This window comes from Neolamprologus brichardi, chromosome 3 (genome assembly GCF_056152115.1).
Source record: "Neolamprologus brichardi isolate AB-2024 chromosome 3, ASM5615211v1, whole genome shotgun sequence".
Taxonomy (NCBI): Eukaryota; Metazoa; Chordata; class Actinopteri; order Cichliformes; family Cichlidae; genus Neolamprologus; species Neolamprologus brichardi.
The window spans coordinates 23,392,531-23,418,795 of record NC_142106.1 but is presented as its reverse complement, the minus strand read 5'-3'; the positions used below and the strand labels follow the sequence as shown (position 1 = coordinate 23,418,795).

Below are 26,265 nucleotides of genomic sequence, written 5' to 3'. Positions count from 1 at the left end.
CGTCCATCTTTTATACAGTCATTGGTGCATACACTCACAAGATGTTTATTAACTTCAGATCCCTGCAACAAGCAGTTTACTTTGGTGATTTGGACTATTCCATTTCACAGCTGTTGTTACATTTTTTTCCCTTTATCTCCTGTACAGGCCAACGCAATCTATTTGTCGTTTTAGGTTGTAGTATTACACAACATTTTCAGATCTAATGGAAAAAAATCGAGTGTTTCGTAATTCATTCAATTTATTGTCTTTATTTATGACTGGCATTATTGTTTCATTCTATTATAGAATCTTACAGGAAAGAGGCAATTGTATTCCATTGTGCTTTATTAGCTGCTTCAGTAAAAAAACAAATCAAAGATGCAAAAAAAACCCCCAAAAACATTGCAAAACAACATACTGGAAAACAGTTATTCATCACTTAATTGCTTCAATACAACCCTTGGGCACATATATGCGGGACGTTTCGTGGCTGTTTTGATATCGCTCTCTCTCTCTCTTACCGATCAAATCTCGCTGTGGTAGCAGCTTTAAACTCGGTATGACCCAGGTTGAGAGAGGGTGCCCAGTCTGGATCGCATTCCTGCATTTTGTAGGCTGGTTTTCCTACAAAACACAACTAACATTAGCCCGCAAAGCCACAGTGAACAAAGCAGCATTGCGCAACAAATTCAATTCAAATCAATATAAGACTTATTTGTAACCTACGTGAACAATTATGTTATGATAACTACAACAGAAGACTTACCTTTGTGGAAATGCTTGGAGCAGACTAACATGTGAGCTGGAGTGTTCTGGAACTTTATATTTGGTCTTCGAATGGCTGCAATCCAGGCCATCCGTCAGCTCTTTGTTACTTTGGAAACATGGCTCAAACAATTTCTCTTCCATGAAATAATCTGATAAAAACCGATCTCTTTACCCGTCGGCTTCCCGTGGCTGTCATGCGACCGGCTATTGCAGTTAATAATACAACAGCTTCTTGCTATTTTTTGTGTTTCTTTTTATCGCTGTGTGACTGTTTTCATGTGAAAGCCTGTGTGCTAGTACCGCTTGCCACTCATTCCCAGAATCCTTTGTAGTTTTACCCCCGGAATGACGTCACATTTTCAATCTCTATATAGAGATTGACAGTCCACGTGACTTTCACGCATTGCATGCCGGGAACTCGTGGCAAAACAATCCAAGTACCGCATCAAATGCAAGCATTTGCAGCACCGCAAAACGTTCATTCTCCGGTTCCAATACCTTCTTGCTTTTTCTTTGTCCCCCAAAAATGTTATGTACAAAACGAAGGAGAACAATGCTGGTCCGTACAAAGACAGACTTGATGAAAAGTCAAAGAAAAGATACGAGGAAAAAATCAAACGAGTGAAAGGGTTAGACCCTTACGAGCACACAGAGTGGACAAAAGACGTTAGCGTGCTGCCCAACTTTCACCACGCTCATATTTATAATTATACGGTTCTTGGAGTGAGTGCATACACTCAAGAAGTTTAGTAACTTCAGGTCACTGCAACAAGCCCAGGTACAGTTTACCGACGGATGGGTACAGGACCTTGAAATGCACCGTGTAGAACAAAAGACCATCGTACGAACAAACGTAAGTTTACAAGTCTCACAAATCGTCTTCATAAATACATATTTGTTAACCGTTTATTAATAGGACCTTTGAGCTCAACGGTAATTAATTAGTAGTGGAAATAATTTCTGGTTCGCATTACAGAAATGTAGCAGTGACAATAATATTGTATGCTGTAATCGTACTGGGCAATTAGTGATACAAAAAAACCTGTTTTATCCTGTGAATAAAAGTATATGTTTTTGTCAATGTACCATGGTAATAACAGAAGCGAAACGCAATATTGTGTCAGGACAATTCACTATTTATGCACAATAAACAAAGGAGCATAGCGCGACAATTTCTGTTCAGCGCCAGACTTGCTTGTAACCTATATCACCAATTATGTTATGAAAAATGACGTATTAACTACTACAAAACACTGACCTTTGTGGAAATGCTTGGAGCAGACTAACATGTGAGCTGGAGTGTTCTGGGACGTTATATTTGGTGTTTGAATGGCTGCAATCCAGGCCATCCGTCGCCTCTTTGTTACTTCGGAAACATGGCTTCCCGTGGCTGTCATGCGACCGGCTATTGCAGTTAATAATACTACAGCTTCTTGCCATTTTTTGTGTTTCTTTTTATCGCTGTGTAATGTAATTTCAATTGAAAGCCAGCATGCGCTAGTACCTCTTGCCACTCATTCCCAGAATCCTTTGCGGTTTTACCCCTGAATGACATCACATTTTCACTCTCTATAGGGCACAGGTGTCAAACTCCAGGCCTCGAGGGCCGGTGTCCTGCAGGTTTTAGAACTCACCCAGGGTCAACACACCTGAATCAAATGATTAGTTTGGCTTCTGGAGAACTTCAAGACATGTTGAGGAGGTCATTTAGCCATTTAAATCAGCTGTCTTGGATCAAGGACACATCTAAAACCTGCAGGACACCGGCCCTCGAGGCCTGGAGTTTGACACCTGTGTCCTATAGAGATTGAAAATGTGACGTCATTCACGTGGTCTGTCAATCTCTATAACGGTGTACAGAAAGAGTTGAGCGTGCACTGGCAGAAATGTTGAGAGCGCAAGCAACACATTGCGAGCAAGCGCAAATGCAAAAACTGAGCGAGAGTGGGGCTGCTATTGTGTGTGTGTATGGATAATAGCAAACACTGAAATACAATTTTTGCACGCAGCAATGAATTTTGTTCACTCAAATTTAGCTTTTCTTCACTCAAAATAAATTTCTCCTCAAAATGCAACACTTGCACCTGCAATTTTTTTTACGTGCGTTAATTTTTTTTTTTAACGTGCGCTCAGAATATTGGAACAAAAATAACGCCATAACGCCATAGCTGGAGTGGGACACAGCCATGGTGCAGGGAAATTAGACTTTTGTTTTCAACGAGACAGTAAAACACGTTTCATTGTTCTGTTCCAGTTGGTGGCGGTAATGCACCAGAAACGTTGTTTGCCAACCGCCATCACACAAAAAGAAGAAGTAATGCGCGTCCACAGAGCAGAAAGTAGGCTTAGAGCACTGTGGATCGTACTTTTGCTTCCTTACTGCTCGCCCTCTGGTCTCCGGCAGATCAAGTTTCTGTTTCTGATGCTTGACTGGAAAGATATACGCTCTCGTAGCTCACGCAGCTTGGTCTCTCTGCAAGGTATATCTACTTGGCCTCTCGGTGACAACGCCAAGTCATCCTGTCGGTCAGTTTGGAATAAATCACCTGTAAACAAATAACTTGGCCTCGTGGTGATTGACGGGAGTAACATGCTGGGGAGTGGAGGGCAGTGAGCCTACTGTCTCTACCAGTGCTAGTCCAACTGCAAAGCCCCGCTTGCCTCCTTCTCCGCGCGTGGATCTTTAGTTTGAATCAGAGGGGATCGAGGGTGAGTACATTATAATTATATTGGTTGCCTAACTCTATAACTGTCTACAGGGTTTCTCTCTCTTAGCTAATTTTGTTTTCGTCTGTACGTTCTGTTCGGCCCCTGTCATTTTGTCTGACTGGAGCTTCCAGTAATTCAGCACCTTTTTTATTTCGTTTATTTGTGTTCAGCTGTTTGTTTTCCTTCATATGAAGTAGGGCTGCCAGGATTAGTCGACTAGTCATGACTAATCCAATTTAATAGTCGACGCCTCATTTGAAGCTTTGTAAGATCCCAAAAGACGCAGGAATAAGTAGTTGGATTTAAGAGTGTAATAACGGACTGAAACAGAAGATGGCAGCACTGCATGCACAAGGATCCCAGCTGCCGTTAAACCCAGAAGAAGAAGAAGCTGTGTCCCAGAATTCATAGCGCGGGCCTGCTCAGTTTTCAACAATGGCGGCAGTTAGTTAGTTTTAATATTACTCTTATTATTCTTTCTGGGTCACAAATTAAACGTTTAGCATATTTTCAGGCGAGAATGTAGCTGTGTAAACCTCAAATATCTGCTCAGTTTATCAAGGCGCCACGTATTTTCAAAAGCGCTCGGACGTTTTCGGAGACGTCTGTTACCCACCAGCTCAATAGCTAGCTCACTAGAGCCGGTGAGAACACCGGACTCGCAGCAAATCGTTTTTAAACCCACCGCCGTCTTTCACTACTCAGGTTAAACATGATATATGAGTCACATAGATAACTTAAAAATTATATTGTTTGGCTTTTTTCAGTATTTTATTTGTTCCTGAGTAAATCGGTTTGGCCGAGATTAAAGTTATCGTTTTTACACAGCCAAATAAACGTCAAGCAGACAACTAGTATCTTAAGTTTGAGATGCTCAAGAATATACTCCGGTGTCCTGTTATATTTTAGATAGCAAGGAGCAGACGACGGAGTTTATTAGAATTCACCGAAACAATCTGCAAATTTCATTAAAATTTAATGAACTATTATCTTGTCTTTATTTTTAGTTAGCACATACCTTAAACACTTAAAGCTGTAAGCTAATGATAATTATATAAGAGCAGATGCATGCTGGTGCAAAAAGCTGTATGTATTTTTTTAACTTAAAAAGAGGTTATACACACACAATACGGTAATATTATGTTGAAGCACAGTATGTATCACTCTGCGAGGCTCCTGCCTACGATAGCCGTAATGCTCCGACAATCCATCAAGCGGTGCGGGTTCGTAGCTTAGCAAAGTCATACTAAAACATTTGACAGATTTTCGAGCGCTGTGTACCACATGAAATCGTTTCGAGGTCAGTGAACACAACCAGAATTCATACATAAGGCACACAGGATTATAAGGGGCACTGTTGATTATCAGAAAAATCAGAGGATTTATTTTAAGTGTGCCGTATTTTCCAAAAAACACGGTAATAACGACGCCTCGCTAGCATGCGCTACCAAAAATAGTGCTTTGTTGTGTATCTAATGGACAAAAGCTCCACACCACTGAAGTTGCAGCATTTTTTGTGGGGCGATCGTGGCTCAAGAGTTGGGTGTTCGTCTTGTAATCGGATCGGTTCGAGCCCCGGCTCGGACAGTCTCAGTCGTTGTGTCCTTGGGCAAGACACTTCACCTACCGCCTACTGGTGATGGCCAGAGGGGCAGATGGCGCAATATGGCAGCCTCACTTCTGTCAGTCTACCCCAGGGCAGCTGTGGCTACAACTGTAGCTTGCCTTCACCAGTGTATGAATGTGAGAGTGACTGAATAGTGGTATTGTAAAGCGCTTTGAGGGGTCCCGCTATATAAAATGCAATCCATTATTATTATTATTATTATTATTATTATTTTTACAAACCAATTCTGGTTCATCTGTTTCATTCTACAATCCGCTTTCACCCTTCTCATTCTCCTTCACTGGCACCCTTTTTCCGCCATGTGCATTAAAAAAATAAAAAATAAAAGGCACCGCGCGTTTTACCCATATTCTATTGCGATTTTCTTATCGTTGCCCGACATTATACCAGTATTATCGTGAACGGTATGATATGGCCCAGCCCTAGTTGTTACTGACTCTGTGAGGCACAATAATGCCATACAATACAACGCTCTGCAGCAGTGCCCTACAACAGTGTTTCCCAACCACTTTAATTTTAATTAATTGGTCCAAAAATACAATTTAATAATTACTACAAGTAGAGCAGGGGGATATGGCCAAAAATATTTATCACGATACATATTTGAAAATTTGCGATAATGATATAACTGACGATATAATAATTGATGCGAGACAAAATACAACTCCACAACTTTACTAGCACAAACCCCCCCCCCCCCCTTCCATTTATTTTCACTTAAGCAAGAAGCTGTTTTTTTTTATGTGCTATAAAGCTATATAAAAATGTAACAGTGCAAATGCGAATTCCTTGCTGAAAGTTTAACCAAAAGGCATTTCCAGTAGAAATGGGCTGACATATCCTGAGCATAACCATGTATAATATCCACTGAAGTTAAAAGAGGTGCTTTGCAACATTAAACTGCAGTGTGCCAAAAAAAAAGTCAAATACATATTTTTCTGAACATAAGGTGCACGGGATTATAAGACACATTAAGCTAAACAAAGCAGTCAGATAAATCAAACTACTCAACTCATTCTTCTTGCTTCCTCCACTTCTGTACCATTGATTCATTAATGCTGTATTCTATCACAGCTGCTCTATTCCCATGTTGTTGCGGTATATTAATGACTAACCTCATATTGTGGATGGATTATCTCAGTTGTTCTCCTGACTGAAGTTTGGTCCGTGCGATTGCATTTGTCTCTAACCATCAGGAACCTTCATGTTAACTTTTATCGAGTGGAAAAATGTTAGCTTTCATCCTGCAGCTTCACTGTTTATGTTATGCTAACATAGCTGTGTCGCTAGCGATCACATAGCACATCATTATATACCACCTAGCCCAACTTCAGTAACCCTACAAACGTCACTGCTGTTTAGTTTTCTGTCTTCATTTATGTTGGAAGTGACAGTAGAGCAGTACGTTTGAATTTTTTCAGAAATCTCTCAGTCAGAACATGCTATATCATGCTTAAGTAACTAGCGAAACTAGCAAGCTAACTTCCGGTAGCTTTCTGCTAACTTCTAACTCGGTTAAATGTAATAAATTCTGTTTTCATGGATGCCTGGATGTTAAACTTCATAGTTACACCTGGTAAAGCAGCAATGCTGATCGTTTTATTAAAGATGAAAGAATTTAGACAGTTTTTAACTCTCAGTGATGCTGCAGTGTTCGTTTGACTTTGGGACCTGAGGAAGACGGAGTTTGGGACCCAGATTACTCCCAGATTTAAGAGCACCTTAGTCCGACAAATACAATAACGATGGCCCGCTTGCATTTTCTACAAAAAATGTGCTTTGTTGTGTATCTGAGGGACAAACACCAAACCAGTTGCACATCACTGAAGTTGCACCATTTTTACAAACTAATTCTGGTTCATCCGTTTCACTCAACAATCAGCCATGTGCGTATGAAAACAAAGGAACTGCGCACACGCATTTTACCCATATTCTATCGCGATATTTCATTTTCTTATCGTTGCCTAACATTGTACCGGTATTACCGTGAACGGTATAATATGGCCCAGCCCTAACTACAAGTAATAAAATCATTGCTGAGCATCTGTGCTTTCAATGCAGTGACTGGTAGAGTAATTACTCTTTCATGTCTGTGGGTGGCAGTGGGTAGTGAAATATCACCTTGGTAAATAGAACTTTCTATTTTGCAAGGCACTGCCAGAAAAAACAAGAGGAGAGGACATTTTTCGGGTTACATCCGAATGTCTTGAACAAGGAGGAGTTAAGTGGGATAACTGCATAAGTGTCTTCATTGATCGAGCAGCAGCCATGGTCGAGCACACCAAAGGTTTTGTTAGCAGAGTGAAAGTGATACACGCATGTTATTGTTACACACTGATTTCTGCACCGTGAGGCGCTCGTTGCCAAGACTTTAGCAGCAGATCTAGCTCCAGTGTTGGATGATGTCGTGCGCATGGTAAACTTAGTCAAGAAAAGACCTCTGAAAAGCCGCATATTTGCATCTCTGTGTGAGGAAATGGGAACGGAGCATACAGCCTTATTGCTCCACACGGAGGTCCGATGGTTGTCACGCGGCAAAGTACTGCCCGTGTGTATGAGCTGCAAGAGCTAAAAGTGTTTTTGAGTGAGGAGAGGTCCAATGATGCAAAGCTGCTTGCAAGTTATTGGCAGATATATTTCAGCATTTGAATGAACTGAACACACGAATGCAGGGCCGAGATGAAAACATGTTCACAAGCACAGATAAAATAAATGGATTCCGTTCAAAGGTGCATTTCTGGCAACAACATCTGGAAAATGCCAACCTTGGCATGTTCCCAGTCGCTCAGAAATGGCAAGGAGATATCAAAACTTCCGCACTATGTGAAATAATAGGTAAACATTTGAAAACGCTTGAGGAGAAGTTGTCCAATTATTTCCCCTCAGTCTCCACTGAATGCCTTGACTGGGTAAGGGGCCCATATAGCTCAGCAGCAGTTTTCAGAAAGGATATGACTTTGCAGGAGCAGGAGGAACTAACTGAACTGAGACAAAACCGTGGTTTAAAGCTGAGCTTTGCTGATCTATCTTTGGACAGTTTTTGGTTGACTGCTGCCAAGGAGTTCCCCATTCTTGCAAACAGAGCCATTTTGACATTGCTCCCATTTTCTACAACATATCTATGTGAGCAAAGCTTTTCGTGCAACTGCTATAAAAACTAAAAACAGAGAGAGATTAAGAGCTGTTAAGGAAGAATTTCATGTATGCTTTTCTTCAATTCCTGCCAGAATATCATCTTTATGTTCATCTAGACTAGCCCAGGTTTCACACTGAGTGAGTATAAACAAACTGAGAGACTAACTTGCCATTATATGTACTGTATGAAGGTACAATGTGTCATTTTGGAGCAAGTTTGGTAGGTGGTGTGCCACCGGACATTTTTAATCTATAAAATGTGCCGCGACTCAAAAAAGGTTGAAAAACAATGCCCTACAATAAATCTCACTGAATAGAAAAATGAAGATCTGTTTGCTGTCACAGGCAACTAGGAATAGAGTTTAATGGAGGAGCAGCTCAGCCAGTGCAGTGAGAAACATCGGTACTTCACAAAAGGTGGCAAAAATAAAATCACCACCACTATTGTACAGACACTGCGGACACGCAGTTTAAAGAGAAGATTTTAACATAAATTTTTCCCCTTCTCCCACTCTAGTAGTTGAGCTGTCTCACTCTAACCTCCAACATTCCGTCCCATACACACACATTATAAACTCTGAAACTGAGGGGAAAAAAGCATGAAACTTAAACTGGGGCTGAACAAAAAGTATAATAGATACAGTTGCTTGCAAGAGTATTTGGCCCCCTTGAACTTTTCCACATTTTGTCTCATTACAGCCACAAACATGAATCAATGTTATTGGAATTCCACGTGAAAGACCAATACAAAGTGGTGTACACGTGAGAAGTGGAACGAAAATCATACATGATTCCAAACATTTTTTTTACAAATACATAACTGAAAAGTGGGGTTTGCATAATTAATCAGCCCCCTGAGTCAATACTTGCCAGAACCACCTTTTGCTGCAATTACAGCTGTCAGTCTTTTAGGGTATGTCTCTACCAGCTTTGCACATCTAGAGACTGAAATTCTTGCCCATTCTTCTTTGCTCAGTCAGATTAGATGGACAGCGTTTATCAACAGCAGTTTTCAGATCTTGCCACAGATTCTCGATTGGATTTAGATCTGGACTTTGACTGGGCCATTCTAACACATGGATATGTTTTGTTTTAAACCATTCCATTGTTGCCCTGGCTTTATGTTTAGGATCATTGTCCTGCTGGAAGGTGAACCTCCGCCCCAGTCTCAAGTCTTTTGCAGACTCCAAGAGGTTTACTTCCAAGATTGCCCTGTATTTGGCTCCATCCATCTTCCCATCAACCCTGACCAGCTTCCCTGTCCCTGCTGATGTCCAGAGCATGATTCACCATATTTGACAGTGGGGATGGTGTGTTCAGAGTGATGTGCAGAGGGGGCCGAATACTTTTGCAAGCCACTGTATTAAATAAAATAAATAGAAGCTGAATAGGGATTGTAAATCAGAATCGAGTCAGCTATAGAAATCAGTGACAATACCCAGCCCTATTATTTTAAACCTCTAGTAGTTCACCACTTACCTTTGTACAATTTTAAGCTAATTATTGGACTTGAAAGACTTGAATTACAATCAATGACAAAAACATTTGAATGGTAATGTATCTAAAGGTCATATCAGAAATTTTAAGAAAGTGGAAAAAAAGATTCCTTTGGTATTTCAGATTGGGACTTTGACTCCTGACCAGGATCTCTATCCAGAAGAGCCCTGTCATGTATTAAAACATAACTTTCTGCTCTAGCAGTCCAGTCCAGGTCCACTGCGGCCGACCTGTTTGTAACCTCTGGTCTAAATGTTTGGTGTCAGAAGACTCCATAGGTCCCACAGCCTCTTCATGATACCCCTTCTACCAGGATTACTTGCACAGTAGCATTCCAACAGTCTCCTGTTCTCATCCCTTGTCCACTTATACCTTCTTGTTCTAAGAACCATACTTCTCATGAGTGTGTTCTGGTTCCTGAACACTTGACACAGGCATGCTTAATTTGGGGGTGTCCAAAGTCAGAGACTGCATCCTCCTGAGGACCTGGCCTTTGTGTTTTAAGTGGGCCAAGTCCAGCTGTGTGTAGGTGAAGCGAACGGCTGTGAAATCGGAGGGTTTAGCCTTCAGATTTCACGAGCTTTGTCCGGGGAGTTGAATAAACTCAGCTTTCTGTTCCTTGCTGTCTAAAGTATAACAGTACACAGGTGTAGATTCTCAACCATCTCACACTTCTGTTGTCACGGCCCAGGCCAGTTAACTGGAGGACTCAAATGTGGGACCTACACATACACCCCGTAATGTGAAAAAACAAACAAAACTTTATTTCATTTTCAAAAAGCAAAAACGTGTAGATATGAGTTACGAAATAATGAACTAAGGTTTTCCTGTCTGCTTGGGAACCAAACTTGAAACAATGACTAGCTTTCTAATGAATAATTGGCAAACTTAAATCTTCATAGAAACTCCTTTCTCGTGAGCATAGAGGAAAGGCACAGGCTGCGGGAAATGCACTGGGAGTCTCTGCACGCTGCAACAAGAGGAGAGTGGTTTTAGTAATAAAGCTTGGGGAAAAATGTCTGGGAAAAGCATGACAGTCTTTTGCCCTACTGTTCGCGGGCAAGGTGTAGACACAGAGGAAGTACAAGGTCCTTGATTCAGGTGCTCAATCAGCTGGGCAGGGGGAAGGAGGTCCGGCACCTTGGACCGGGCGGCCTCGGGAACAAGTGGCCCAGTGCCCGGTCAGGTTCAGTCTGTAAAGCCCGTGGGATGAACTCTGCACCGCCCAAGATATGGATCTGATCTTGCGGGTAGCAGGCAGAATCGGAGAAGCCCATGTGTGTGCTTTGCCCTATTCAAACTGTCATGAGAGGGCGTCTGGTTTTTGATTCTTCGAACCTGGACAATAAGAGATGGAAAAGTTAAACCGAGCAAAAAATAATGACCACCTGGCCTGTCGAGCATTCTGTCTCTTGGCATGGCATAAATATGCCAGGTTCTTGTGAATTGTCCACACAATAAACGGCTGCTCCGTGCCTTCCAGCGAGTGTCGCGTCTCAGTCTCCTACATCATAGTTTCCCTCCGCCGGGCTGAGCCGACTCGAGAAGAAGGCACAAGGTTGAAGCTTGGCGGAGGAACCAGTCCTTTTTGACAAAACCGCCCCTTACCCGATCTCAGAGGCATCCAATTCAACTATGAACTGTTTATCAGGGTCTGCTTGGATTAAAATATGTGCGCTTGAAGGTAGTTGTTTTAGTCTTTTAAAAGCGCTGTCTGCCTCTGGCGTCCATGTGAAGGGGCACTTTGTGGAGGTGAGCTGAGTGACTATAATTCCGAATGAATCGCCTGTAGAAGTTAGCAAAGCCTAAAAATCGCTGTAGCACTTTGCGAGTACCTGGAACTAGGGCTGGGCCATATCATACCGTTCACGGTAATACCGGTATAATGTCGGGCAACGATAAGAAAATGAAATATCGCGATAGAATATGGGTAAAACGCGCATGAGCAGTGCCTTTGTTTTCATACACACATGGCAGAAAAAGCGTGCCGGCGACGGAGAATGAGAAGGGCGAAAGCGGATTGTAGAAGGAAACAGATTAACCAGAATACGTTTGTAAAAATGCTGCAACTTCAGTGGTATGGAACTGGTTTAGCTTTCGTCCGTCAGATACACAACAAAGCACTATTTTTGGTAGCGCATGCTAGCGGGCTGTCGTTATTACCGTGTTTTTTGGAAAATACGGCACACTTAAAATCAATCCTTTGATTTTTCTGAAAATCAACAGTGCCCCTTATAATCTTCTTGCCTTATGTATGAATTCTCATTGTGTTTACTGACCTCGAAATGATTTTATGTGGTACACGGCGCTCGAAAATCTGTCAAATGTTTTAGTATGACTTTGCTAAGCTACGAACCCGCACCGCTTGATGGATTGTCGGAGTATTACGGCTATTGTAGGCAGGAGCCTCGCGGAGTGATACGTTTTGTGCATCAACATAATATTACCGTATTGTGTGTGTATAACGTCTTTTTAAATTTTGTGGATATTCTACATGATTATGCTGAGGATATGTCGGCCAATTTCCACTGGAAATGCCTTTTGGTTAAACTGTCAGCAAGGAATTTGCATTTGCACTGTTAATTTTTTATATAACTTTAATGCACATAAAAAAAACAGCTGTTTGTTTAAGTGTAAATACATTGATGTTTTGGGGGTGGGGGTTGCACTAATAAAGTTGTGGAGTCGTAAAGTATTTTGTCTTGTGTCAATTATATCATCAGTTATATCGTTATTGCAAATTTTTAAATGTATATGGTGATAAATATTTTTGGTCATATCGCCCTGCTCTACTTGGAACAGGCCATTCCGTGACTGCTCTCACTTTTGCAGGGTCCGTCTTCACCTGCACTCCTAATAACACATACCCCTGAAAAGCAATAGTTTTAGCATTAAACTCACACTTTTCTGCCTTTACAAAAACGTATTCTCGAGAAGGCTCTGCAGCACTGCCCGTATATGGGTATAGATATGGCATAGATGCTCCTCTAGTGACTTAGAGAAAATGAGTATATCGTCCAGCAAAGTGATTTAAGAAGTCCCATAGCACGTCATTCACTAGAGCCTGAAAGACTGTTCATTAATCCAAAGGGCGCGTGTGTGTGTGTATATATATATTACACACATATATATACACACATACACATATATATATATATATATATATATATATATATATGTATATATATATATATATATATATATATATGTATATATATATATATATATATATATATATATATATATATATATATATATATATATGTATATATGTATATATATATGTATATATGTATATATATATATATATATATATATATATATATATATATATATGTATATATGTATATATATATATATGTATATATATATGTATATATATGTATGTATATATATGTATGTATATGTATATATATATATATATATATATATGTATATATATGTATGTATATATATGTATGTATATATATGTATATATATATATATATATATATATATATATATATATATATGTATATGTATATATATATATATATATATGTATATATATATATGTATATATATATATGTATATATATATATATATATATATATGTATGTATATATATGTATGTATATATATGTATATATATATATATATATATATATATATATGTATATATATATGTATATATATATATATATATATATATATATATGTATATGTATATATATATATATATATATGTATATATATATGTATATATATATATATATATATATATATATATGTATATGTATATATATATATATATATATGTATATATATGTATATATATGTATATGTATATATATATATATATATATATATATATATATATATATATATATATATATATATATATGTATGTATGTATGTATGTATGTATGTATGTGTGTGTGTGTTTTGTTTTTTTGTATTTTTTTACTCATGGGGATGCGCATGATCTGAATTATGCATCATCATCATATCATAATCTGTACTTTTTGTAGGTTTCGTAGTTGCATAACCACTGTTTTGGGTCTTTGTCATTATAGGCAAAAAGGGGGAAAGCATGGTGAAACCTCGGCACATTGATGACCTCAACAAAAACCACCCAACACCAGCTAATACAGATGAGCCAGTTGTGATCCTCATGGAAAAGACTTTTACTACTATGAAGCAACCCAGAAGATGCCGGCGCGCTGACACTGGGGACAGGTTTACCTGTGATCAGTGTGAAAAGTCTTTTACTCAGAAAAACAGCTTAAAAAAACATCAGCTCATCCACACTGGAGTTAAAGCATTCAGCTGTGATCAGTGTGGAAAGTCTTTTACTTACATGAAGGTTTTGAAACGTCATCAACTCATCCACACTGGCATTAAACGATTTGTCTGTGATCATTGTGGAAAGGCTTTTACTTATAAGTGTGCCTTAAAAAAACATCAGCGCATTCACACTGGTGCTAAACCATTTGTCTGTGATCAGTGTGGCAAGACTTTTGCTCACGTGGATAGTTTAAAAACTCATGGCCTCATCCACACTGGTGCTAAACCATTTATCTGTGAGCAGTGTGGAAACGCTTTTGCTCGTAAGGAGAGTTTAAAAAGTCATCGACTCATCCATGCTGGAATTAAATCATTTGTCTGTGATCATTGTGGAATGGCTTTTACTCTTAATAGCAGCTTAAAACAACATCAGCTCACCCACACTGGCATTAAACCATTCAGCTGTGATCAGTGTGGAAAGTCTTTTTCTCATAATGTCAGCTTTAAAAGACATCAGCTCATCCACACTGGATTTAAACCATTTAGTTGTGATCAATGTGGAATGGCTTTTACTCTTAATGGCAGCTTAAAAAAACATCAGCTCACCCACACTGGATTTAAAGCATTCAGCTGTGATCTGTGTGGAAAGTCTTTTTCTCAGGATGGCAGCTTAAAAAAACATCAGCTCATCCACACTGGATTAAAACCATTCAGCTGTGATCAGTGTGGAAAGTGTTTTAATCAGAATGGCAACTTAAAAAAACATCAGCTCATCCACACTAGAGTCAAAGCATTCAGCTGTGATCAGTGTGGAAAGTGTTTTGCTCAGAATGGCACCTTAAAAAGACATCAGCTCACCCACTCTGGAGTTAAACCATTCAACTGTGATCAGTGTGGGAATTCTTTTAGTAACAGGAGTTCCTTAAAAGAACATCAGCTCGTCCACAATGACACTAAACTATTTGTCTGTGGTCAATGTGGAAAGGCTTTTACTTACATGAGGGGTTTAAAAACTCATCAGCTCGTCCACACTGGTGTTAAACCATTTGTCTGTGATCTTTGTGGAAAGGCTTTTCCTGACATTTGGGTTTTAAAAAAACATAAACTCATTCACACTGGTGCTAAACCATTTGTCTGTGGTCAGTGTGGAAAGGCTTTCGGTCGCATGGATACTTTAAAACATCATGAACTAATCCACACTGAAGTTAAATAGTTTTTATATGGTCAGTGCTGAAAGGTTTTTACTTGTGTCAATATATTTAAAAAGCATCAGATTATTCATACTGGAATTAAAGCGTTTGTCATCAGTGTAGAAAGTCTTACTCAGATTAGCATCTTAAATTTGCATAAGCTTATCTATGCTGGAGTTAAACACTGTCGTTTTGCATAGTGTGGACATTCTTTTGCTAGGTTTTATCATCTAAAAGAAAAATCCCAATCTTACCAACTATTAAACCACTGAAATATGAGGAGTATGGAAAGTCTTTTATCCATAACACAAACTTATTGAGGATCAGCAAACCCATACTGTGTGTCCTTTTGGAGACAGTGAGAAGCACAGAGAATCTGAACAAATCTGCTAGGTCAAACTTTCAAAGCTTGAGATCAGGCTTCACAGAATTCAGCTTTAATAATTGTCATCAGAGGCAAGAAAGAATACATGTGTGTAAATGAGAGGGAGACAGGTGTAACAATGGTCAAAGGACTCTTGGCAAAGGATGATGGAGATGGAGCTACCAGGCAGAATGAAAAGGTCTTGCGACTTTTACCTTTGCTATAAAAAAATGATTTAGTAGGATGTACATATTGATTGTAACAGTACTTAAATCTGTAAGTATTCTAACATGAATTGCTTGCAGTGAAGGATAGGAAGGTTAACAATTAGAAAAAGTGCTGTAGCTTTATTCTTGCTGTAGTATGTAGTTTCTCCATGTAGTGGAACATGTCCTTTTTGTAATGAGGTGGAGTTGTATGTGTTTGCTAACTGTCTGTCAGAGCTTTCCAAATTTTTAAATGTCCATCTCTCCCATTGAATAATGAAAATGAAAAACATGCCTATCTGAGGCTGGCAGCCAGCATGTAAAAAGACTTTCTTTGAATTGTTCATATTACTTTCTTACATGTTCTAATTTTTAATCAAACTGTTTAATAAAGAGCAGCAGAGTCCTTTCAGAAACTCCTAATTGTTGTTTCATAAATCTAATGGCTCTTTACTAGAAACCTAAATTAAAGTCATTATTAAGAAGCCACTGATGCAGCAAGGCTTAGAAATCTATGTACACATAATAAACCAAGCTGTTCAGTAAAGATTGAATTGAGGAAAAGGTTGTCATGTTAATATAATGCAAAAAATGTTGACTTTATCTGTTCTGTGCAAACATCTGCGATCTTGCAGACCAAACATTACCATCATGTGATCACAAAGAGAAGCAAAACGTCTGCACAGATTACGTTCTTAGTCAATCTGAAAGGCCTGTTGATGTTTACTTGGCTGTTCATCATGAGATAATTAGTGAAGTAAAAGCTGTGCAGTTTCTGTTGTAACTTGCCCATGTGAAATGTGTTTTAAATGGTCTCTGTTGTCCTAAAAATGATGAGTCTGTTTAGCTGCATGAAGAGAAAAGGAAACCTGTAATTTTTATGTTGTATTGCAAATATTATTGTATTTCATCAATTTGTGTCATTTTAACTGGGAAGTATGTGTAAAATTAAGTGTATCCTATAAGTATTTAGATATATAAAAGATAGGATGTATCTTTCTTATTTTCTGTGAACTTACTTATACATTACTTAACCCTCTGGGCTCTCTCCTGGCCATTTGTGGCCACTTTACTTTTGTTTTTTCAACCATTTTTGTTCTGTTAATGCAAATGGAATGAAACTTCCCAAAGGTGTGTATTTTTTTTTTTCAGATTTTTTAATTTTCAACATCAGCTCCTTAATAATATCAATAATATTCACTATACACCAAATTGTTCCTCTTGAAACCCATTATAACCACCTTTTTTGATTCCTTGTTATTGACAGTAATATATCATGCGATTTAGGTAAAATTGCTTTCATTCTAAACTCAACACATGAAAATTGTAGTTTTTAATGTTTTTTTACCAAATTACATCATTTGCCCATCTTTGGCCAAACAAGCAATTTCATGTAATATTCCGAGTTTCTAGTAGCGGCCTTTGATGGCTTACCACACTCCAATGGACCAAAATAATGAAACAATTTTGACATAGGTTTGATCTTAAGGATCTAATAGTTTGTGTTTGTGCATGACATTGCAGCACAAACATGTATTTGCAAGATAGACTGGAATAAATAATGACGCATCAAACATTACATAAACTGAAAAAAAAGAGCATGTTAGATTTACTTAATTCAGTGGTGGACATTTGTTGCACACAGATGCTTTGCTTTGGCAGCAAATGAAAAAATTGTGTTAAATTAACACAAGTTATTCGCTTTCAATACACCTATAAATTTTGTGTTCATAAAATGTGAATGAGACATGTTCTGTTGAAGTAATATGAGGTCTTGGAATATTTTATTCTTTCATAATTTTCTCACTTTAATCCCACACTATTGAGTAACTTTTACCCAACACTAATTGGTCACTTAAATACTACATGTTATCTTCGTTTAACAATTTGTTATTATATTCTAGTATCAAGTACACATTTTTTTAATGTAAGCTTTATAACATATCACATTGTTCTCGTTCAAGATGGTAACCTGTGTGGGGAGAAAAAAACAAAAACAAAACTAAAAGGTCTAATATCTATGCCATGATTGACTTGACAAAACACAGAAAAACACAGGTTACCTTTTTGAAAGAGAACAGTAATACAAAAAATTCTGCTTAAGGTTTTAAGATTAAATGAACAATTACAATTGTAAATAATTTAACATAATGTTAGTTACCATTAACTCTAAAATTACTGGATTGGGAAACGCCTACCTATTAACCTTATCATTAACATTATGCATTTTGCCCTAATTACTAAAAAAAGAAAAAATTACCACTTGCAAGTCAAAACCTTTAAAGAGCCACAAAAATAACAGTGATAGAGTGACTTAAAAAAAATTAACAAATACGAAAAATAGTTTCAAAAATTCCTGCAATGAACATACTGCAACATCTTGGTTTAAAACAAAACCATCAAAGCAATCTTACACCAACTGAATTAAACCTAAAATGCTGTTTCACACAGCCATGATGGGACTATTTGGGGTGAATAACCCTACATTTCTTCACTTTTAAAAACAAATAAACCAAAATCTAAAAATGCTGCCAATTAGAAAACTTGAACAGAGAGCAAAAAGGAAAAAACAAAACCAAGCCAGGCCCCATCTATATGGCATTTACAAAGTACACAATAGTGAACACTGATTTGTCGTTGATATTGAACCTCCAAAATGCAGGAGAACAAGTGAGAGAGCAAACCACCTCACATGCAGAGCAACAGTGAACTTTCTTTACATGAGCAGTTTTGTCTTTAAATTTTGGGCTTTTCTTGAGAGTTCAGTTGCATCCAATTCCATTACCACCTTCTGAATTACCTCAAAGGTGTAGCGGAGCTGTGATGGGTAACTCATGTTCAACGAGTAAAACAGTCCAAAAAGCATGGCAACTGCAAGGGCCACACAATCCAAATCCTGAAGAACCACCACACCCTCGATGATGATGCCAACATCAGGACAGTCAATGCCTGGCGTATCTCTGGAGACATAAATGCCCACCGTTGTTTTCTCTATAGCAGTCAGTGCAGTGGCCTCGGTCATGTCCTGGTTAAAGATAAAACATTTCTTTAAGATTCCTTTTTTAGACAAATCCTCTTTTTATATGCAGTGCCCTGTCATGCTGCCATTAATGATCTGTTTCTAAAAGAAAAAAACAACAACAAATAGAACACACACACACTTTTTTATTTCAAATGTAGGGCATTCAAGGTCTACATTAGTCTTTTGTTAGAAAGACATTGGCCCACCAGCAAGCCAGGTTATGTCACTCAGAAGAATTTAGATTTTCTTTCAGCCTCACAGTTGGGCAATTTTTTTTTTTTCAAACAAAAGCGGATGTAGCGAACAAGTTTAACCTTTTGTTTTAATCTCAGTGTTAGACTCTCTTTGCCAAATTAACTAGTAGTCTGAACCCGCGCCGGTGGGCGCTCCAACACTCTCCTAAGTAGCTCCCCCGACGAGCCCTGATCACCAACAGGTGTGTGGCAGGAACTTCAGGTGTGGCCAGTCCTCCTGCCGGGCCACACCCATCAGGCCCGCATGTGGCTGTTCTCCATTCTCCAGCCACACATGTACACACCCACACCCTGCCTCTACATATAATGAGTGGAACACAGAACACAGCACAGTGTAGAAAGACACACATCCCTAAATAACAACAATGACAATACTAATAATACTAATAATACTAATAATGGTCCATCCTGCTCACGGACCCCCGAGTCCTCCAGAGCCGGGTCCGTGACAGATCTATTTCAATCCAGGAGGAAACATTTTCACCGAGAACAAAAACAGCATGAAGGCTGCTTCAAAATGCCAAACTACAAGTTTGTAGTTCGACGTACAAGTGACCTTCATCGGGTTTATTTAATTGTGTCAGAGAAAATCAGCTGTGCTCTTCATGCAGCTGAGTACATCAAGTGTTTAAAACAGAAGCTGTGCAGGAGATCAGCAGCTCTCTGAAACACCAAACTGACGTCCTGTTAATGCAGATATACAGTGACACAGTTACATGGGTGACTTTTTGTCTTTAACTATATCACTAAAACAGCTGCAGCTTTCACTGACAGCACATGTGGTACTTTAACCTTTGTATTGTTTTCATCAATTTGCAGTTAACATGTGAACATATTGGACGATCTGGTTGGTGCTGACGTCTGAATCTGAGGACAGCTCCTGTAATTACAAAGAGAACAGAATCCTGTCTCAGAGTGACACTGAAAAACTAGTTCACACATTTATTACTTCTAGCCTGGACTACTGTAATTCATTATTATTAGGATGTCCTAAAAACTCCCTGAAAAGCCTTCAGTTAATCCAAAATGCTGCAGCAAGAGTACTGACAGGGACTAGAAAGAGAGAGAATATTTCTCCTGTTTTGGCTTCCCTTCATTGGCTTCCAGTTAAATCCAGAATTGAATTCAAAATCCTGCTCCTCACATACAAGGTCTTAAATAATCAGGCCCCATCTTATCTTAATGACCTTGTAGTACCATATCACCCAATTAGAGCACTTTTCTCTCGCACTGCAGGCTTACTTGTTGTCTCTAGATTATTTAAAAGTAGAATGGGAGGGAGAGCCATCAGTTTTCAGGCCCCTCTTCTTTGGAACCAGCTTCCAGTTTGGATTCAGGAGACAGACACTATCTCTACTTTTAAGAAACCTTTTTAGGCTTAAAACTTTCCTTTTTGCTAAAGCATGTAGTTAGGGCTGGACCAGGTGACCCTGAATCCTCCCTTAGTTATGCTGCAATAGACATAGGCTGCCGGGGGATTCCCATGATGCATTGAGTTTTTCCTTTCCAGTCACCTTTCTCACTCACTATGTGTTAATAGACCTCTCTGCATTTAATCATGTCTGTTATTAATCTCTGTCTCTCTTCCACAGCATGTCTTTTATCCTGTCTTCCTTCTCTCACCCCAACCGGTCGCAGCAGATGGCCGCCCCTCCCTGAGCCTGGTTCTGCCGGAGGTTTCTTCCTGTTAAAAGGGAGTTTTTCCTTCCCACTGATGCCAAAGTGCTTGATCATAGGGGTCATATGATTGTTGGGTTTTTCTCTGTATATATTATTGTACGATCTACTGTACAATATAGGGCTTTGGAGTTGACGTCACACCGCAATGCATTGTGGGAGCGCAGCACCATTTTCGGGGTCTACGAATAAAAACAAACACACTGTGTTGGAACGACGATTACAAGATGCTTAAAAGCTGCTCAAAAGAGAATGGACTGAATAGAGACCGATTTCGTTCAGAGGCGAAGCAGCGGTACTTGCAGAAAATAGCGTGCATTGGAAATGTGGACCCGTATGAAATACGACCGTGGAGTAGAAACCCTGAAGACCTACCGCTATTGACGTAGCCTGACATATTTTCATACCTTATCTGTGGAGTCAGCGCGTACAAGTCGTCATTCAAACAAAGGTAAGTCAGCTTGAGTACTGCGAGTGAAATGCGTTTGATTTCCCTGCAAACATTCACATCAATGCAGCATAAATTCATTCATGAGGGGGAAATTACAGTGAGAACATGTGGAGGCTGTTAGGTGGATAACATAGTGAGTTCAGTGTATTGATGTGACATTGTCCTGAAGGATTTAGTTATTCTTTATGGTTAAAGAAATTGCAATGATTTTTTGTAAATAATTCTAATTATACATCTTGCTTCCATATTTGTATCTTGTGTCACTAAAAATACATTTTATTTTACTTTTATACATTGATTAATGACCTGCAGAATCTCCTTATCATATTAAGTGATTCATAATTGTCACTTTATGCTTTCTCCATCTTGAAAGTGATTACATTACACATTACATACTTTAGGTTCATTTTCTGCAGGCAGGTTTCTGACAGAGAACAGGCAGATTTAGAATATAACTGGAGCGTTCTATAGATGGACACATAAAAAAATGAAAAATTACATGTATGTGCTAACTTTCTAAACACTTTGTTACATTTATGATAAAGTAGATTAAACACATTTATTTTGGCCTTGGCTCATAGTTCTTGTCTTTAAATGAACATTGTCTGTGTGTGTTTCAGGTCCTGCACTCTCAAAGACTGAATCAACCAGCATTGCAGCCATGGGTCACTGTGAGCATCACAGGGAAGGTTGAAGCCGCCCACTGCACCTGTAAGGCCGGAGTCGCAGAGACCTGCACCCATGTCACTGCTCTTCTGTTTAATATGGAAGCAACAGTGTTGATCTGTGGCACAAGGACTGTTACAGATGAACCTGCATACTGGGTTTTGCTGGGTAATATGACCAAGATACAGTCAGTGGTTGGCCATAAGATAGACTTCTCCTTTTCAGCTGCCCAAAAAAAGGCTCTTGATCAAAACATAAACAGACCATCCATATTGAAAGGTAAAAGGAGCCGTCCTCAAAAAACAAAAATCCCACCTGCTACTGTGGAGGAGTTGTCACTGCTATAATGCCATAATGTTTTATCTAGGGGTCTAGATTTATGCCTGTTGTGCACTGCCATGTAAATAATTTGCATTCACTGAATATGTACTGACTGAGTATCACTGTTCAAAAATTGAATAAAGAAACAAACTAATTTTTGCCTCTTTTTTTTTATTAAAACCACTTTATAGAACATCACATCCGTTACAGTGTAGAATCCATATAATTTATAGTTTACAAATGACAAAATGTTTACATAAAATCATGACAGTGTTTACATGATATCACCCACCACTAACATTACTTTATTTACTGTATCTTTTGAGAGAAAAAAATACTGCTATTTATACAGCAAAAGACTTAAGAATATTTAACAGGAGCAGGTTTCATTTTTCCCTGGTTTTATTATCACACTGTTCACCAAACGCAGCAAACCTTCACCATCTTATCCAGAAGGGTCACCTCTTCACCCTGAAATGGAAGAAGTAATCTGATTGGCATGGTGGTTTGTTTGAAGCAGGTCTCTTGTGTAGCGCTGGAACTCAGTCATGTTTCATCCATTTCATAGGCTGGTTTGCTGCAATAATGCCAAATAATTAGCAACTCTATAAATAGAAGGTAGTTCTGCAAAATCACTCAGTAGGATGTTTGTTCTAATTTGCTATGAGCTCAGACTGGATCGAAAATAAAACTAATAGGCTATAAAGAGTGATATGAACATATTTAGAACTTACCGGAATGAAAATATCTGGAGCACCAACAGATATTTGGAGATGGAAGAGAACTGGATATCAGCTCGTCTCACAGCTGCTATCCAGGCTAGACGCCTTTGTTTGGTAACATCGATACACGAGCTGCCTCATGTTGCTTCCAGGTTGGGAAAGAATGAAAAGACAAACCCTTTTCAAGCTTATTCTCTTGCCAGTCGTGCGATCGAACATTGCAGCGGAGCACACAGCAAGAACGAACCATGGCTGTTGAGTGTGCCTTCGCTCCTTTTTCGCTTGCGCTTTGTTTAGACCCCCAAAATGGTGGATCGGGCCAAAATCCTTTCCACGCCCACCCCCGTGACATCACGCTCCAAAGCCTTGAGCCGACTGTTGTTGTGATTTGGCGCTATATAAATAAACATGAATTGAATAGAAATTGAATTGAATCATCACAAACTGAAATATAAATTTTATTTTTCAAATCTAAAATAAAGCTGATACTTCTCTCTCCTCACCCACCCAGGATCTGAAGTTCCCTTACATTTTTTCCAGTTCTACAGTTTGATTGTTAGTTACTAATTAATGAGGAGTTACTGAAGTACAAGCTTCTTTTTTTTTAATTTGGCGTTGCTGTCTTTACAGATGTGGCAAGAGACTGAAAACTTGCTGTTGTTTGAAGATATTTCATAATCACCTCTGCACAGAAGCTGAAGCAGAGAGCAGCCTGTTGCTTTTACAGTATAATACTTGTAATGAAAGTACAGTAACGGTAATTAGTGACTGAGCAGCCCGGGGTTTTTCTCTTGATGTCTTTAGTCAGGGTAAATTCATTCATCTGCACAGATTGGAATTCGAATCAGAATTAGCTAAACAAACTTTACAAAATAAGTTTCCCCAACAGCCTAGTGCTTATCGTAGTTAGCTAGGTCTCAGGACCTAGCTAGGACGGTAGCTAAGGACAGTAGTTACGGATTAGCTTATTAGTGCAGCAGGGCCTCGGGTCCTTATGTCGGGTAGTCCAGTTTACTGAAGAACACCTCTGGCTGTGTCAAAGCTGTTATGATGATGTTACACCACAATTTAACATCACTACGGTAGGAATTAGAATCAAACTTATGGGAAAGGAAACCCATTGGACATAAATGGCCTGTATTTATATAGCGCTTTACTAGTCCCTAAGGACTCCAAAGCGCTTTACACATCCAGTCATCCACCCATTCACGCACACATTCACACACTGATGATGGCAAGCTACATTGTAGCCACAGCCACCCTGGGGTACATTGACAGAGGCGAGGCTGCCGGACACTGGCGCCACCAGGCCCTTTGACCACCACCAGTAGGTAACGGGGCTCGAACCGGCAACCTTCCGATTACAAGGCGAACTCCCAACTCTTGAGCCACGGTCAGCGTCATGAGAACTATTGATAACAAAATAAAGAATCTTTGGGAAAAATGTATCTGAGGAGAATTAATTTATTTTAGTTTGACCCCAGTCCCATCCGCTAACATGGAGAAGGCGGGGTTTATGACCTATACTGCAGCCAGACACCAGGGGACGACAGAGATGTTTTGGCTTAATTTTTGGGTAGCTATCGCGTCGTCCATGTTTTCTACAGTCATTGGTTTCAAACACAGTCCTCTCTGGTGACATCTGCTGGCCAAAAATATGAGGTACATCTTGAATCTACTAATTAAAAGGATTGCCTACTCTACAGAGTGGAGTTTACATTTCTGTCTGATATTGATTGTGTTGCTTTGGACATTTATTTTTTGGGGTGAACTTTTTTTTTTATATATTTGTTTAATAAAGAAATTTGATCAATGAACTTTCCTTATTTAAACATGTGCCATTGTGTGGTCTTTCTTTACATGTCTGTGAAGGTTCTCAATCCTCATCAAGGCAGCAAAGATGCACAGACAAGACCAGACACCAATTAGGGAGGATAAGAAAGACAAACGCAACAACATTGTCATCCCCTGTGTAGCCAGTGTATCAGAAAAACTCGGCATCCCAGTATAATTCAGACCCAGCAACACACTCAGACAGAAACTGGACCTCTACATTGGATAGACCAAACAGCAAGTTCACAAACGTATGGCACAACATAGAAGAGCCACCTCCACGGGACAAGACTCGGCTGTCTATCTGCATTTAAAGGACAAAGGTTACTCTTTCGAGGATACTAATGTTCACATTTTGGAAAGAGGGGCTTGAAAGAGGAGTGAAAGAAGCCATTTATGTCCACTGTGAACGACCACCTTTGAACAGAGGTGGTGGTTTACGACACCAACTGTCTCCATAATCCAGTTTTCAGAAACCTTCCCAGACGCCTTAACGCCCACTCACATCCTGGGCCATCTGACCTCAGGGTCTGATAGGGTGGGGCTAGGTTTCACAATGAGCTCATCCAAAACCTTGGATGATTGTGACCTACACCCATTTTCACACCTTGGCTCATGTGATTAGGTAGAGGATCATTAGAGGGTCCATTGTCCCTTTCGGTGGGTTACTCCCACAGGGCTTAAATCTGGTACTCTCCACCATTTGACTCTAGAACTAAAGAAGCTTCTCGGATGAGAGGTGAAATGTCTTCAAGCAACTTAAAGAAGTCCAGACACTTTTCTTTCCAAGCTCCTTAGACTTTTTCTTTACATATGACTTCTGGATATTGGTAAATACAATAGACGATTGTTAAATACCAACATATACATAAAATAATGCACAATACATTATGGAGTGTGCTTCTTCTGTGAGATCCCGATGTACTTTAATCACTGGACAGCTGGACATGTATGTTATGAATAATATTATATTAGGCCAGTTTCGTTACACATATTTTTGACCTGGGAGTAGAATTGATTGTGAACTGGAAAGGGAAAGTGCTTATGAACTTGTTAAGTTAAAACATGATGCATTTAAGGTTATCCTGTTTGGTCTTTAAGAAAATAATTTGTTCCACTGTGCAATGGTCAAGTCTGTTTGCTTTCTTGGAGATAATTTCTCTTGCTTTAGAGAACATCCTCTCCCACAGAAGAGGCTGGAGTGCACAAAAACTAGTAGAGATGCAGGTATACAGTCTTCCTCGGTCCTACATACTATCAACTAAAAAGAATAAACAAATTAAATTGCTGCAAATTTTGTAGAACAACATTTTAAGATTATTTTAAAAATAAAACATAATTTTAATTATGTTAAAGTTAAAGAGTCAAATTGAAGTCTTTCTAATGGTATTTAATTATATTTATATTATGAAAAGCAGATTTTAGTTTTGTTAAGAAATTTCACGTTTTTCACATTTTCAAATAAAATAAACACATACAAAACCATGGAAAACAACAAGAACAGAAAGCTGGCAAACCCACCCACCCTTTTATTGTTTATTTTATTTTCACTTGTTAAATACGGGACAGACTTG

General features: G+C 39.0%; 1 protein-coding gene across 1 annotated transcript; it reads left to right on the top strand.

Moving 5' to 3' along the window:
* The first annotated feature begins 3,038 nt into the window (after positions 1–3,038).
* LOC148103941 (uncharacterized) lies at positions 3,039–16,161 on the top strand. Its single transcript, XM_006803415.2, has 2 exons — positions 3,039–3,459; positions 13,775–16,161. The coding sequence occupies exon 2, from the start codon at positions 13,792–13,794 to the stop codon at positions 15,196–15,198; it is 1,407 nt and encodes a 468-aa protein (XP_006803478.2). The 5' UTR covers positions 3,039–3,459; positions 13,775–13,791; the 3' UTR covers positions 15,199–16,161.
* Positions 16,162–26,265: the final 10,104 nt, after the last annotated feature.